This window comes from Asparagus officinalis, chromosome 7 (assembly GCF_001876935.1).
Source record: "Asparagus officinalis chromosome 7, Aspof.V1, whole genome shotgun sequence".
NCBI classification, from domain to species: Eukaryota; Viridiplantae; Streptophyta; class Magnoliopsida; order Asparagales; family Asparagaceae; genus Asparagus; species Asparagus officinalis.
The window spans coordinates 107,240,655-107,256,050 of NC_033800.1; the positions used below are offsets into that span (position 1 = coordinate 107,240,655).

The window sequence follows — 15,396 nt, forward strand, 5'->3', positions numbered from 1 at the left end:
CATGCTACCGGTGAACCCCCAGCACCACCTGCATCCCCTTCTCGTCCGCCTCTTCCACTTCGACGATGTCTCTTCAGATCCACGCCGACGAACTCAACCACGCTGAACATTCGTGCTTGAACCAGATCCAAGCCGCTGTCAACATCGCCTCGATCCCCACATGCCGCGTCCTCATTGACCCCGCCGCTCGTCATCAGGCCCCTTGGCCTCGTAGGCAAGATCCTACTTCTCTGGACTTGTCAATTCAATTTTAGATCTGCGAATTAATTATATGCATGTTTAAACTGTAATATAATTATGTTGTATGTTGTGATATATTTGCGTGGGATTGTTTGATGAACGATATTAATTATGATGTGTATTTTGAAAAAGATAAGAAAAGAATAATTTTAAAGAATATTTTTTAGAATTAATTATAATAAGGAAATATTTTAAAAGAAACTATTTTGTAAAAGAACTTTTAAATAAATAGATATATGATTTTATGATTAGAAATAACTTAAAGGAAATTATTTTGTAAAGGATTATTTTGGAATTAATAAGCTAATTATTTTTAAAGGTTAGTTTAAAAATAAATGGTTTATTTTGAGTAATTATAATAATAGATATTTTAAAAGAATTTATTATACTATACATGCACGTTCGATTCATAGTTATCCTATACAGTCATGTTCATGTCATATTGAGTCTCGTAATTATATTTCATGTGATTACTCATTTGATTCGTATTATTGTCTGATATCACATCTTTATCGTGCTTCCTTATACTTATGCTTGATTGCATTAGCCTAGAATTCCTTATAGGTTTGCTTTGCAATTCGCTACCGGGAAACGTATTATTATTTACAGCCTTTTATAATAAATTGTCGACCTTGTATATTATTGATGGCCTTGTATTGTATTCGTTGACTAATTTATGGCTGTGTATCATTGCGGTGGATGGCCTTCGTGCCTATGTATTTGGTTTCATTCCTGTGTCGGCTATACGCCTTGATTTCCTCCAAATTGTGGAGATGAACCGACTTTATTCTTGTAGGCGATTTCGCCGTTCTCACTAAAATAGGGAGGGGAGATTAACGTCCTGATTTATTGACAATCCTGATTTGAGCCCCTCTACACCTAGGATGATTTGTTTAGACTCATTCATTCATTCTATTGCTTAATTATTCAAAATTGAATCCGATGTCGCTTCTCGTTTCCTGTGCCGACCTATCTACAAGGGAACTAGATCTTGAGATTCTCCCCGTAGATGTCGTAGGATTCCTTGTTATGTCGTCATTATACTTATGATTATTTTCTATATTTTCTTTGGTTGGATCGCTCCCCGTTGACGTCGTAGGATTCCTTGTTATGTCGTCATTATACTTATGATTATTTTCTATATTTTCTTTGGTTGGATCGCTTCCTCATTTAGCGTGTATACTTCCTTTTCTATGATTATTTTCTATATTTTCTTTGGTTGGATCGCTTCCTCATTTAGCGTGTATACTTCCTTTTCGACAATTAGTAGTTGTTTCTTTATTCTGCATCGATCTATCTATCGTCGGACTTGACTGAAGGATTTCTTCTTTATCATTTCTAGTGCATTATAATATTACTATTTTCATATATATATGTATATATATTTATACTGTAAACAAATCATTATTACACGATATGTCATGTTATTATTGCACATGAATTGTTACATTACTATTGCCTTGCTGTGATTGAGAACCATTAGCAGTCATGACCATAGTGGCCTTGTTTGACCTAGAGACATGTGTTGTGTTGACTTAGAAAAGCAAGAAGAGTTGGGGTGGAAAAGTCTTTGTTCATGTGATTGGATATAGTTGTTGATATATCTTCTAGGCTCGTACCAGTGGATCAGCGTCGCCACTGGGGTTGGTTTGTTGAGTCAAAGTAGATCGGTGTCGCTACTTTGGTTCATGAATTTATTTGCTTAGATGATGTGCGAGCAATCAGTTATAAGATGATATGAACTTTGACTCTGTGTGAGATTTGTACCAGTGACCTGTTATAGAATGGCTAGTTACATGACCTTGTTACTTGAGGTGATTATGGATTCTTGTGAGATGTAGGCCTGCTGTATTTCTCTTATACATAGATCGGGATTAATATTTAATTATCTACAATTTGAGACATATGGTATATACATGAGGATTTCCTTGTTTGGATTATTTCGCTCGACGTACTACGTCTCGAGTTGTAGATTTTTAAGTATTAATTTCATCTAGTGTATGACCTTGTTACTTGGATGATTATTCTGATCGTTGGCTGCATGATCGACTTGTTACTTGGTTGACTTTCTTGGATTCTCCTGATTATTATATTCTAGTGGTAGATTTCATTTAGGTTATTAGTATTCCAGTAGCATGCTTCTTTTACTATTATTACTATTTTTGCTTGGGTCGTTCAACTGTTCCTATTTCTCCATTGTGGGATCTTGCCGTGTGCCATGTACCCTGACGTACACCTGTTTTTCTCTGGTGTACGTCAGATTTAGGAGATGAGCAGCCTCAGTTCGGGATAGTACATGAGCCAGATGATTTGTAGCAGTAAGGTCTTCCAGATGGATCAAAAGAATAATCTGAAGCTTAGACTTTTATTTCTATAGTAGTTGATGAGCGCTAGATCTCTTTTGCAGAACCTTATTTTATTTAGTCAGATGTTGGATTTAGTTGTTTTAACAGTACTTTCCTTTTATTTCTATTGGACTATGTATTTTTATATTTTTAGTTGGACCGTTTTGTAATAAGGGTGTGTTTGACCCAACTCTGTGTGCTGGATGATATTCTATTTGTGATATGTATCTTTTCCATTCTGAGTTGTTCATTATACTCTTGCTATGTGTGATCGGGGACCTGTGACTTCGTATTTTATATTTGCTTGACGTTTAGTGTATTAGATTGAGTAGAAAGAGTTTTATTATTTATTTCTACTCAACCTAATACGTCGCGGGCTTGTTCACATTCCGGTTCCCGGGTATTTTGGGAAGCGAGGCGTGACAATACGAAACAGTCCTAATACGCTCCACAATCTGAAAAGGGCCAATATATCTCGGGGCAAGCTTTCCTCGTCTACCAAATCGCTACACACTCTTCATCGGCGATACCTTTAACATGACGTAATCTCCCTCCTGAAACTCTAAAGGTCGCCGTCTATGATTTGCATAGCTCTTCTGCCGACTCTAAGCAGCTAGAATACGCTCCCTAATCAATGCTACCTTTTCGGTAGTCTGCCTCACAAGCTCTAGTCTAAGCAACAAGCTATCCTCTGGCTCTACCTAACAAATAGGGGATCTACAGGGCCTTCCGTACAATGCCTCATACAGAGCCATACCAATCGTCGCTTGATAACTATTGTTCTAAGCGAACTCTATCAATAGAATATGATTCTCCCAGCTGCCTTGAAAATCAATGATACAAGCCCGCAGCATATCCTCCAACACCTGGTTCACTCTTTCTGTCTAATCGTCTGTCTGAGGGTAGAAAACACTACTGTGCAATAATCTGCTGCCGAATGAATCCTGGAAACTCCACCAAAAGTGCAAGGTGAAAACTGATCCTCGATCTGATACAATCGTACCTGGAACTCCGTGAAGTCGAACTATCTCTCGGATAAATATCCTCACATATGCCTCGGTGGTATAAGTAGTCCTCAGTGGAATAAAATGTGCCGACTTTATCAAACGATCCACTATCACCCAAACTGAGTCATTCCCCTTCTTCGACTTCGGCAACCCTACAATGAAGTCCATGGAAATGTTCGCCCACTTCCCCTCTAGAATGGGTATGGTCTGAAGTGTCCCTGCTGGTCTCTGGTGTTCTGCCTCCACTTGCTGACAGGTAAAACACTTAGCTACATAATATGCAATATCTCTATGCATACCACTCCACCAAAAGTGTCTCCTCAAATCCTTGTACATCTTAGTGGTTCCTGATTCACTGTATATCGGGTACGATGTGCTTCATCAAATCGACCCTTCATTCTAAGGCCCCCATCTGCTCCAATGGTCCAATCATCCTTGGGCTCTTTGGAAATCTCCTCCTTTCGGATTCGAATCCAAGAGTCCTCTAACTGAGCTCTAACTACTCTGTCCCTCCAAGATGGCTGCACTGATATAGCTCCTAAGTATGTACTGGTCCTGCCAATCTCTAGCCTAAAATCGAACTAGCTAAGAGTGAGAAGATCTCAATACAATGAGCACCTCAAAGCCGCAACCTGATGTCGACGCTTCCTACTCAAAGCATCTGCTATGACATTCACCTTCCCCGGATGATACTGTATTGTGAATTCGTAGTCCTTGATGAACTTAATCCATCGCCACTGTCTCTGGTTAAGTTACTTTTGGGGGAAAAGGTATTTCAGACGTTGGTGGTCTGTGAATAGCTCGAACTAACTCCAAATCTTGAGTGGGGTAGTTCTGCTCATGCACCCTCAACTGCCGTGAGATATATGCTACTACCCTCTGAGTCTGCATCAAAACACCTTCCAAACCTACTAACGATGCATCCGTGTATACAATAAATGTCCTGTCACTGCTCGGAATAGTAAGAACTGGCGATGTAGTCAACCTAGCCTTCAAGGTATCAAAGGCCTTCTGGCAATCCGTGCTCTAAGTGAACTATACACCCTTCATCATAAGGCATGTAAGAGATATCACAACCTTCAAGAAATCCTGAATGAACTTCCTGTAATAGCCAGCCAACCCCAAAAAGCTATGAATCTTGGTAACCATCTTCGGCGGTTCCCAATCAATCACTATTGAAACCTTAGCTGGGTCCACTGCTATGCCTTCTCTACTGACAATATGGCCAAGGAACCTGACCTCAGAAATCCAAAACTCACATTTGCTGAACTTAGCATATAGCTGATGCTCTCTTAAAGTCTGCAAAGCCAAAACATAGATGCTGCTCGTGCTCGGGCTTCGACCTCGAATAGATCAGAATATCATCGATAAATACAATCACGAATTGGTCCAAGTATGGATGGAAAACTTAGTTCATCAAATCCTTGAATACCATGGGTGCATTGGTCAACCCAAATGGGATGACCAAAAACTCGAAGGACCCATATCGAGTCAGAAAGGCGGTCTTAGGAATATCCATCTCCCGAACCCGCAGCTGATGATAACCGGAATAAAGATCAATCTTTGAAAAATACTACGATCCCTACAGCTGATCGAACAAGTCATCAATCCAAGGCAAAGGATATCTATTCCGGATAGTGACTTTGTTTAACTCATGGTAGTTGATACATAATCACATACTACCATCCTTCTTCTTCACGAAGAGGACCGGCGCTCCCCACGGAGAATGACTCCGATGAATAAATCCCTGAGCAAACAACTCGTCCAACTAGGTCTGAAGCTCCCTCATCTCAGTAGGTGCCATGCGATAGGGTGCTCAGGATATCGGGGCTGTGCCCGGTTGTAACTTGATATAGAACTCAACCTCTCTCACACGAGGCAACCCAGGTATATTCTGAAAGACATCCTGATAATCTGAGACAACTCTAGTCTCGCATATATCAGCACTCTGATCCCTAAGCATTACCTCTCCGATATACACCAATAATGACTCCGCAAACTGGTTCCCCCGAGAGGTTGCCATAACTAACTCGGACCCATCATATGCTCACAAATTGACTATTTTTGTAAAACAGTCGATACTGACATGGTAGGAAGATAGCCAATCCATACCAAGAATGACATCAAACTCTGATATGCTCAACACTATCAGATCAACAACGAACTCAGACTCGTCTAAACTGATAACACACCTCCTACAAATGCTCTCAAAGAGCAACATCTTACCTAGAGGGGTGGAAACTGACAAAGGAATGTTTAGAGGCTGAGCTACGAGCTGAAGTCTAATCATAAAAGCATAAGATATGAAAGAATATGAAGCTCCTATATCAAAAAGAATACAGGCTGGAAAGGAGTTCACGAGGAACGTCCCCTCCACTATGGCCCCGCTCGCACCATGATCACGAGGAACTACCGCATAAACTCTACCGGTGGCTGGAGGCTACTCTGCTACTAGAGGTGGAGCATATGCAACTACTTGTCCCTGGTGGACCTCCTGAACTGTAGGAATATATCCCTCAATCTGCGGAACTACTGACGGTGCCTCTAGTCTCATCTACTGGCCCTGACCTCGGCCCTGAAATTGATTTTGCTATTGATTTTGCCCTCTCCCTTGCTGGGCTCCTGCTAGTGTACTGCGATACTCTGATTCTTTATGGGCAAGTTGGTGACACTTAAAACAAGTGCCCTGGAACTTGCGCTGCCGAGGTGCTCTCTGATCCTGCTGGGGTCCTCTCTTATGAAGGCTTTGCTGTTGTTGCTGCTGCTGGGGTCCTGAAAAAGATCTCTTATTCTTACCCTTATCCTTAGTATTCCCTTCCTTGTCCTTCTAAAACATAGTTGATTCATTCTCCTTCTGTAACAAGGTATCGACGAAGGTTAGGGTGAAGTCTTGCAAGAAACATCTACGCCTGGCGTTCCCTTGTCTGCCACATACCCATAAAATGAAGTAGGATCATAAATCTGCTCTCGAAATCAGCTACTGACATACCTCCCTGAGTCAATCTGGATAACCTGAGCTCTTTCTCGTCCCGTGTCGCGGAAGAGATATATTGCTCATCAAAGAAATAGACGAAATCCTATCAGGTGAGGGTCATCCTCTGCTCTATAGTGAACTGTAGCCATTACCATCTCCCTGCATTCCCTTTGAGACTGTAGGATGCTAGCCTCTGCTACTGAACTGATGTCACATTAAGTATCTCAAGGATATTACCTACATCCTCCTTCCATTTATGTGCTGCAAGAGAATCTGATAGTCCCTGAAACTCTGGTGCCCTCTGTTTTCGTCAAAAGTCACCTTCATTATCGATTTCAATACAACTTTAATCGTTTATAACAAATTCAAATAACAAAAATAAAAATTACAACTCTCTTGAAAATAAACACAAGAATCGTTTATCGGCTCTTGCTTGTGTAGGTTCTTGGCCGGTGACGGGGACGTTGATATCCGTGGACTACCAAGCAACCAGATCAGATCCGGAGCTTCATTGATTCACGAAGAAATCAAGAAGCTGAAGCAATTATCTCGGCAACAGCAAGATAATCACTCTTCTTGAGATCACGGCAACTAGGTAATCTCATGGGAAAAACACGGGAACTGCAGATCTGACGAATTCATCTTATTCGTGCTGACGAACTCGCTCCGATCTCCTCCTCTCTTTTGAAATTCATGCTCCTTTAGTCTTCAGTTTGGCAAGGCTTTGCCAACGCTTGAGAATTCTAGATCTAAAAAAATAAAGGCCCTGTGGCTGTATTTATAGGCTTCGGGAGCCCTGTTTTTGGATAAGAATGGCCGATTCCATCTTATCTTCAGTTATAACCACTTAATCACGTTCATGGATGATATGTTATCAGTTGGAGCAAATCCAGACGGTTAACGGTCAAAAAACCACCAAAAAATAGCCAAATCTGATTTTCGGGTCTGTAGACACTCATGGGTGTCTCGGCCAAGCCGAGATACAAATGGGTGTCTCGTGTCTCAGCTTGGTCGAGGCACCTTGGAGTGTCTCAGCCAAGCTGAGACACCTTTGGGTGTCTCGGGTTGGCCGAGACGTCAAAGAGGTGTCTTGACTTTGGCTTAGGGCTCGGCCTACGCATTCTGTCCGTTTTCACCGTATTTTCATCATCCGACTCAGAATCACATGATATAGAATGCGTCGAAAAGCCGACGAGAAGATCTACAAGCTCCCATGATTTAATCATATGTGGAGTAAATGGGACACGAGGGGCACTTCGTCTTTCGTAAGTGACGTGCAGCTCCCGGTTCATTCGTGTTTTCGTTATTCCGAAATTCTGTTGCTTCGCATGGTCCGTCGACTCACTTCATACATTTGTCATCATCAAATGAGCTTGACTTGAATAGTGATGTTCATCATCTTCTCTCTATCTCGAGCCGTGTGCAGGGCCTATAAGCAATTTTTGACACCTACAGATACCCCCTCCAAAGTGTTTCAGTCTCGTTTCTTATATAGATGAGCCTGAAATACTTTGTATATGATCGGTCTAACCTTCAGTTGGTGTAAAAGGTATGTAGTTAGCTTTGATTCCTGACTCCTTCGATTTTTAATCTATTCGATATTTTGACAAATAGCTAAAGTTCTCCCGGCACTGCGTTTATCATCTAGCCATCGTCGAAGTCTTGAATCAAAACCGGTGAGTTGATCTTGGCTCGTGTCATCGAGTTGACCTTGAACTGACCATCTCCATCATAATATATTGACTTGCGTTGACTTTCATCGCAACGTGTTGACTGGAGTTGACCTAGGGTTACGCGTTGACCGTCGTTAACCTAGGGTTTCGGATCGCCCGACGTTAACTTTTCATTCTAACGCATTAACTAACGTTGACCTAGGGTTAAACGTTGACCAGCATTGACCTAGGGTTTCGGATCGCTCGATATTAACTTTTTATTACAACGCGTTGACTAGCCTTGACCTAGGGTTTCGGATTGCCCGACGTTGACTTTTTTATCGCAACGCGTTGATTGGAATTGACCTAGGGTTACGCGTTGACAGGCTCTAACCTAAGGTTTCGGATCGCCCAGCATTGACTTTTTCATCGCAACACGTTGACTGGCGTTGACCTAGGGTTACACGTTGACTTGCGCTTATCAAGGGTTTCGAATCCCCCGACATTAACTTTTTCATCACAACGCGTTGACTAGCATTAACCTAGGGTTATGTGTTGACTGGCGTTGACCTAGGGTTTTGGATCACTCGGCGTTGACTTTTTTATCACAACGCGTTAGCTGGCGTTGACCTAAGGTTATGCGTTGACCGGCATTAACCTACGATTTTGGAGCGCCCGTCGTTGACTTTTTTATCTCAACATGTTGACTGGTATTGACCTAGGGTTACGTGTTGACTGACGTTAACCTAGGGTTTTGGATCGCCCGGCGTTGACTTTTTCATCACAACGTGTTGACTGGTGTTGATCTAGGGTTACACGTTGACCGACATTAACCTAGGGTTTCGGATCGCCCGATGTTGACTTTTTTATTACAACGCGTTGGCTAGCGTTGACCTAGGGTTACACGTTGACCGGCATTAAACTAGGGTTTCAGATCGCCTGACGTTGACTTTTTCATCGAAATGCGTTGACTGTCGTTGACCTAGGGTTACGTATTGACCGGTGTTGACCTAGGGTTTTAGATCGCTTGGTGTTGACTTTTCATCGCGACGCGTTGACTGGCGTTGACTGGCGTTGACCTAGGGTTACGTGTTGACCGGTGTTAACCTAGGGTTTTGGATTGCCCAACGTTGAATTTTTCATCGCAACGCGTTGACTAGCATTGACCTAGGGTTACGCGTTGACCGGCGTTAACATAGGGTTTTGGATTGCCCAACGTTGATTTTTTCATCGCAACGTATTGACTGGCGTTGACCTAGGGTTACGCGTTGACCAACGTTAACCTAGGGTTTCGGATCGCCCGGCGTTGACTTTTTCATCACAACGTGTTGAATGGAGTTGACCTAAGGTTACGTGTTGACCGACGTTAACGTTTTCATCACAACACATTGACTGGCATTGATCTAGGGTTACACGTTGACCGGCGTCAACCTAGGATTTCGGATCGCCCGGTGTTGACTTTTCATCACAACGCGTTGACAGACGTTGACCTAGGGTTATGCGTTGACCAGCATTGACCTAGGATTTCGGATCGTCCGGCGTTGTTTTGTGTTGATTTTCATCATAATAACCAATCACCGATGAAATTAGGCGAAATAGGATCGTGAAAAACACCTGGGGGCTCAACCTGGGCCAAGACACCTGTGGGTGTCTCAGCCTTGGCAGAGACACCCTTGGGTGTCTCTGCTTTGGCTGAGACATTCCTAGGTGTCTCAGCCAAGGCCGAGACACCCTTCGTTGTTTCAGCCTATTGTCGAGACACTCACCCCTTTGTCTTTCTTTTTTTTTGTTTCCTTGTGTTTGTGCTTTTATTTCCCTCTTAAACTCCCAAATTTCAAAAAAGAGTCCTTTTCTCCCTCAACTTCTTCTTCCTCCTCTTATTCAAACTCCGTTGTTTCTTCTCTTCAAGAACTCTCAACCTATCAAAATTCTTGCCTTAAAAAAAAAGCTCAACTCTTCAAAATAAATTCGGATTTCATCTCCTCCTCGGTCAAAGTTCTTCTTCTCCCAAGGCTAGGGTTCATCCATCTTCAAGCTCAAGACTTGATTTGGGTAAGCTTCCCCTCAAGAGCCCCTCCTTTTTTTCTTGCATTCTTAATTAAGAATCCATAGCTTTTACAAGAAAGATTGAAACTTTACTCTTGTAGTGTGGGTATGTAATGCAAAGATTAAATCTTGATGATGGGTTTTGAAAGTGGCCGAAAATTTGGGGGGTTTTATGCAAGAACAAGGCCAAATTTTGGAGGACTTTTGTGTAAAATAGGGCTGAAATTTTAGTCCACATTTGCATAAAATCCCCTTGATGGGACCTTGATTTTGAGGGGATTTTATGCAAATGTGGGCCAAATGGGACCTTGATTGTATACCCATTTGGCCACAACTTTGAGGGGTGTTTCATGCAAAAAGACCACCAATTGTTGAGGGGTTTATTTGCAAAAAGTGGTCGAAATTGGTTGGGGGACTTGTTTGAAAAGTGGCTAAAATTTTAGGGCTGAAATTTTAGGGCTGAAATTTTTAGAGTTTGGACTACATACCTATGACCAAAAGTTTTAGAGGTGTATGTGCAAATTGGGCCGAAATTTGTAGCGGGGTCTATGCAAAATTGGCCAAAATTTATAGAGGGGTTTATTTGCAAAATTAGCTAAAATTGTGAGATATTGAGGATAATGGTTTTCCCTTCTCGATCATGAACAAATTCAAATGTGTTCGTGGCTAAAATTTTAACTTGAACATGAGGGGTATTTTGGGTATTTCACCCAAAAGTTAATCATGAACGTTTTAAATACAATTTGAACCCATTGTTTGCATGCATAAAACGCATATGTTTAATTAGACTTCTACTATAAAATCCTATTCTTTTTATAGGACTTTAGATAAAGTTAATAATTTCCCTTTTAATTTTCGGGTACTTGGATTTATGATTGCAACTGATCTGTTGATTTTCGTTGTAGGTTAACCATGTCTCTGCGCCGACCGTGATTCCATAGGAGTCGCTCCTCTTCTCAGCATAGCAGTTGTAGTGGTGAGAGTTTTGCTTCTGTTGTTGACAGGCCATTGGTCTGACCCCTCAGTTTGATAAGAGTCGCTCTGAGGCATTCCGTCGCTTGATACGAGATGGGGGCCGCCGTTTACTGCGTCAATTGATTTATGATGCCACCTTCACTAAAGACTCTATTTCCACTCAGGCTTTAGAGAAGCCTGGTTATTTATTTGGAGACCATGTCGAGGATCGGGCTAAGCTGATTCTTGATGACGAGTACTGGTTGAATAATGATGAAGGACTCCTTCTATACATCCCTTGTATTCCCCGTTAGCATTCTCTCGCTCATTTGGAGACGTAGGCTGTGTGGTGACATATGTCCTGGAATCTTATAGATGATCATGACCGAGTTCATTATGGATTTATTTCCTATCATAAGACCCCAGGTTTTGATGGATATAATTATATTCACGGCCTTCGACCAGGGATTCTGGAACTTGATACCGCGCCACCAGACGAGGTGTCAGTAGCCGCCCCTACTGTGAGGAATCGTTTGACGAAGCTTGGGAGGAAGTTATCTCTGACAGAGTTTAGATGTTTCGGTTGTGTCTATTCTCCACCTAAAAAAGTGGTGGACTCGTATGACCAGTTATGTCTTGGGACGTTGGGAGAGTGATCTGAGAGGCAGTGGGTTGTATACACCCATACGAGCCACCATGTATGGATTCCCAGTCAGCAATCGCCTTTTCCTAGCATTATTGGAGACATATATCCCTGACAGTAACACTTTCTTGACTTGCAGTGGAGAGTTGGGATTAGCTCTGCATGAGATGCACAAATTTTCTGGTCTTCTGATAGGGGACTATCCGTATTAGGAGTACTTTCCCTCGAACCTGCAGTTAGAGTGGCTGAAGAAAGATTCTCCCAGTATGTATGACACGTTTTGGGACCTTACGTGTCATTATTATACATCCCTAATCAAAGTGAGTCCTCTGGCGAAGTGGAAGAGGCAGATCAGTCTGAAGCAGTTCGCTGATTATTTATTCTAGCATTTGGAGAGCAGTTCGGGCAAGGCTGTTTGTGAGTTGGTCCCTTTGAAACATTCTGCCATCAATGAGTTAATGGAGAGAACTGAAGCTCATTCCTTTACTACCACTGGCGCTGAGGGAGCTTTGCTTATGGGGACCAAGTTTCGGACATTCCTTTGTCATGCTCAGAAATCCATTCGGCCCAGGACTCTGCTGGCGGGCTATCTCGCCCTCTGGTTGAAGAAGTGCATCGTTCCATATTAGTTTTTTGATGCCTTGCCTATTGAGGTCCTCTTCCTCACCGTCGAGCTAGCTCACGGGAAGGAGCTTTCTCTACTTCCGATGATGGTTGTCGGCATTCATTGTGGCCTTTGGTATTTGGTCGATGGTCTTACACATGTGGCTTCTAAACCGTCAACCGAGCTTCTTTCTATAAAGGTCGAGCTTCCGTATATATACCTGATGGTGTGGCTCATTCTTCACCGTCCTGATTTGATGTCGGTGCCAAGTACTATTGATGCCTCCGTTCCTTTCGTGCAGCTGTTAGAAAGGAGTAAGTGGTTTGGGAAGACATTCACTGATGTACAGCGAGAGCTTCAAGTTCGTAAGAGCTAGGAGTTCTTCAAGTGTTTTCCTTGCTTCTCGGGCCGCTATGATGATGTGTTAATTGATGAGGAGAAACCAAGGGCCAGTCGGACTTTTCTTGACGCTGGTTGCTTCCGTTAGTTGGTGAACATCCATGTTGGATATCTCGTCCTTCGGGTGAAGGGTCGTTGCTAAATAGAACCTTATCTTCCGTACCGTTTCACTCGCCAGTTCGGTTACGACCAACCATATGTTGGAAACCCGAGGCGGGGCTTGAGGATCGAGGGGGGCCTTATTGACGGTGTTCGAGCATGGCTTTGGACTATGATGGGCTGCACTGAAGCCTATTTCGCTCTTCCTTCATCCAAGCACAAACCATTACTTACTTTCCTAAGTTGCAAGTGGCTCGTTTCTGCCAATGAGCTTCTAGATGTGAAGAGCTTCTCAGAGTTGGAGGCTGAGCACTTGGTTCAAACTACTATCATGACTGCTCGTAAGGCTGAGCTTTCGAAGAAGCAGGCGAAGAAACCTGTCAAACCCTCCCGTTCGAGCAGAGACAAGATGGAGGATGATGAAGAGCTCCTTCCTACTGATGATGAGGATGAAACTTTTGAGGAAGAATTTATGGACATGGATACCGACGGGGAAGAACCTGATACAGGTCTGTCAGACTCTTTCTTTTTAGAATTAATGGATTTGGCATTTTCTCGTTGGCATCAACGCTATACCCTTTCTAGATCTCAACTGGCTTATCAAAAGCCGGAACGAAAGGTCTTATTTACTTATCCTAACAAGATGACTCTCGTCACTCCAGGTAGGATGGTTAACGAGCACGAACCCCTTATTTTTTGTTATATGAGATCATGGCCCAGCACCGAGGCTTCTGCACAGGTTGAGATGCATACTAAATCCACGCATGAATGACCGGATGGTCCTGTCAGGGTTTGTCCTTCAAAGCGGAAGAATACCGCTCATAAATCGCATATTGGTTAACGGGCTCGCGGAGCAGAGTTATGAGGTACTACTGGCGAAAAAGAAGGTAATGCTCTACTATATTTACTACTTTAAAATAGCGCTCTTTTGGATTCCCTGAACCTAATCATGTTCCATGTTTCAGGAAGCCATGGCGGACGTGAACTTCAGCATGACTCTGTATTCTCTGACCCTAGCCATTTAGATGGCTCGAGCTTCGTGCAGCAAATGTGCGATGTCATTCGTGATGATCCTATGGATGTTGAAGTAAACAGAGAAGCTGAGCAGGCTGATAGCATTGAGCTGATGATCCAATGCTCAGGTATATCAAACATCAATAATACACTATTTGAGTAGTAGTTAAAGGAGTTAGGAAATTTGGAATTTGTTCCCCCTTTAATCACTTCCACGCTTCGTTCTCTTTTAGACAAATTAAAGAACGCAGGTACGAATATTGGGCAGAAGAGCCTTCTACCACTACCGCAGGTAAATCTGAGTTCCTTTCTCTTCCCCCCTTTTTTGTATATATCTAGCACTTAAACTCTTATGCAGGTATCACGCTAGAGAGGCCGGTTGAGGATGAAACTTTTCATGGTATGTGTCTTGGGGGATTCAGTGAACACATGTATATCTCAGCACCGAGTTTCTCGGGATCCGACAATAGATTGCTAGTTGAGATGTTGGAGGAGCATGCCACCAGAGAGGCTGCAGAAACATCCTTTGAGGGTGGTTCATCTACATGTATACATCTAATCTCTGACATTGTAATTTGTTGAAACTTCCATTTGACTGATAGGCAGTTCTAATCATAGGACCAGCCACCGGGACTGATACGGCTATGATTTTTGGCATCCCTAGTCTAGCTGAGGGTGATAGATTTGTAGGTATGCATATAATCTCCATCATTGTAATTCTCTTTATTTGTCAAAACCTCTATTTGACTGATAGGGGATTCTAATCGTAGGACCAGCCATTGGGACTGATACGGCTATGATTTCTGGCATCCCTAATTTAGCTGATGGTGATGGATCTGCAGGTATGTATATAATCCCCTCCATCGTCATTCTTTTCTTTTGCCAAAATCTCTATTTGACTAATAAAGAATTGTAATCATAGGACCACCCGTCATGACTGATACGACTATGATTCCTAGCACTGCTAGTTTGCCTGATGGTGGTGTCTCTTCTCCAAACCTAACGGGCATTACAGAACTACCTAGAGGGGTTGATATACCGTCGAAGACCACGCCTGCTACCATTCCTGAGTCTGCTGAGATTAGATTGACGGAGCCTATCATAGGACCTCAAACTGAAGGAACCTCTGTTGGTACTGGTACGCTCGTAATTTGCTCTGAATTTCCCCACTATATTCTAGAGTCTCTTACCCTTCTACACCAATACTTGTAGGGTCTCCGCTGTCTCCATATGAGCATGTCCTAGCCCTTTTAGCCGATCCTGATCCTAGCAAAGACATTTTCCAAGTGGATCTTGGTTATTTCGTCAACTTTTTTGACGGAATGATTGAGAAACTTCTTCATCAGGGATATTGCTTCAATCAGTTTAGGTGTTCCCTTGCTCGACATGATGATGATTAGAGAAGAGAGATATCCTGAG

The 15,396-nt window shown here is 42.7% G+C and overlaps 1 protein-coding gene across 1 annotated transcript; it reads right to left on the minus strand.

Moving 5' to 3' along the window:
- LOC109847614 (uncharacterized mitochondrial protein AtMg00860-like) lies at nt 4,628-5,615 on the minus strand. The gene is made up of 2 exons (XM_020416846.1): nt 5,440-5,615; nt 4,628-4,826 (listed from the first exon to the last, which is right to left on the minus strand). Exons 1-2 carry the CDS (start codon nt 5,613-5,615, stop codon nt 4,628-4,630), a joined length of 375 nt encoding a protein of 124 aa, XP_020272435.1.

What these genes read in the sequence shown, in the direction of transcription:
- LOC109847614 (XM_020416846.1), bottom strand. Translation starts at nt 5,615, where the DNA reads ATGGCAACCTCTCGGGGGAACCAGTTTGCGGAGTCATTATTGGTGTAT. An exon ending in GAGGTTGAGTTCTATATCAA is followed by an intron (nt 4,827 to 5,439) that starts GTTACAACCGGG and finishes TTCTGAGGTCAG; the next exon opens with GTTCCTTGGCCATATTGTCA.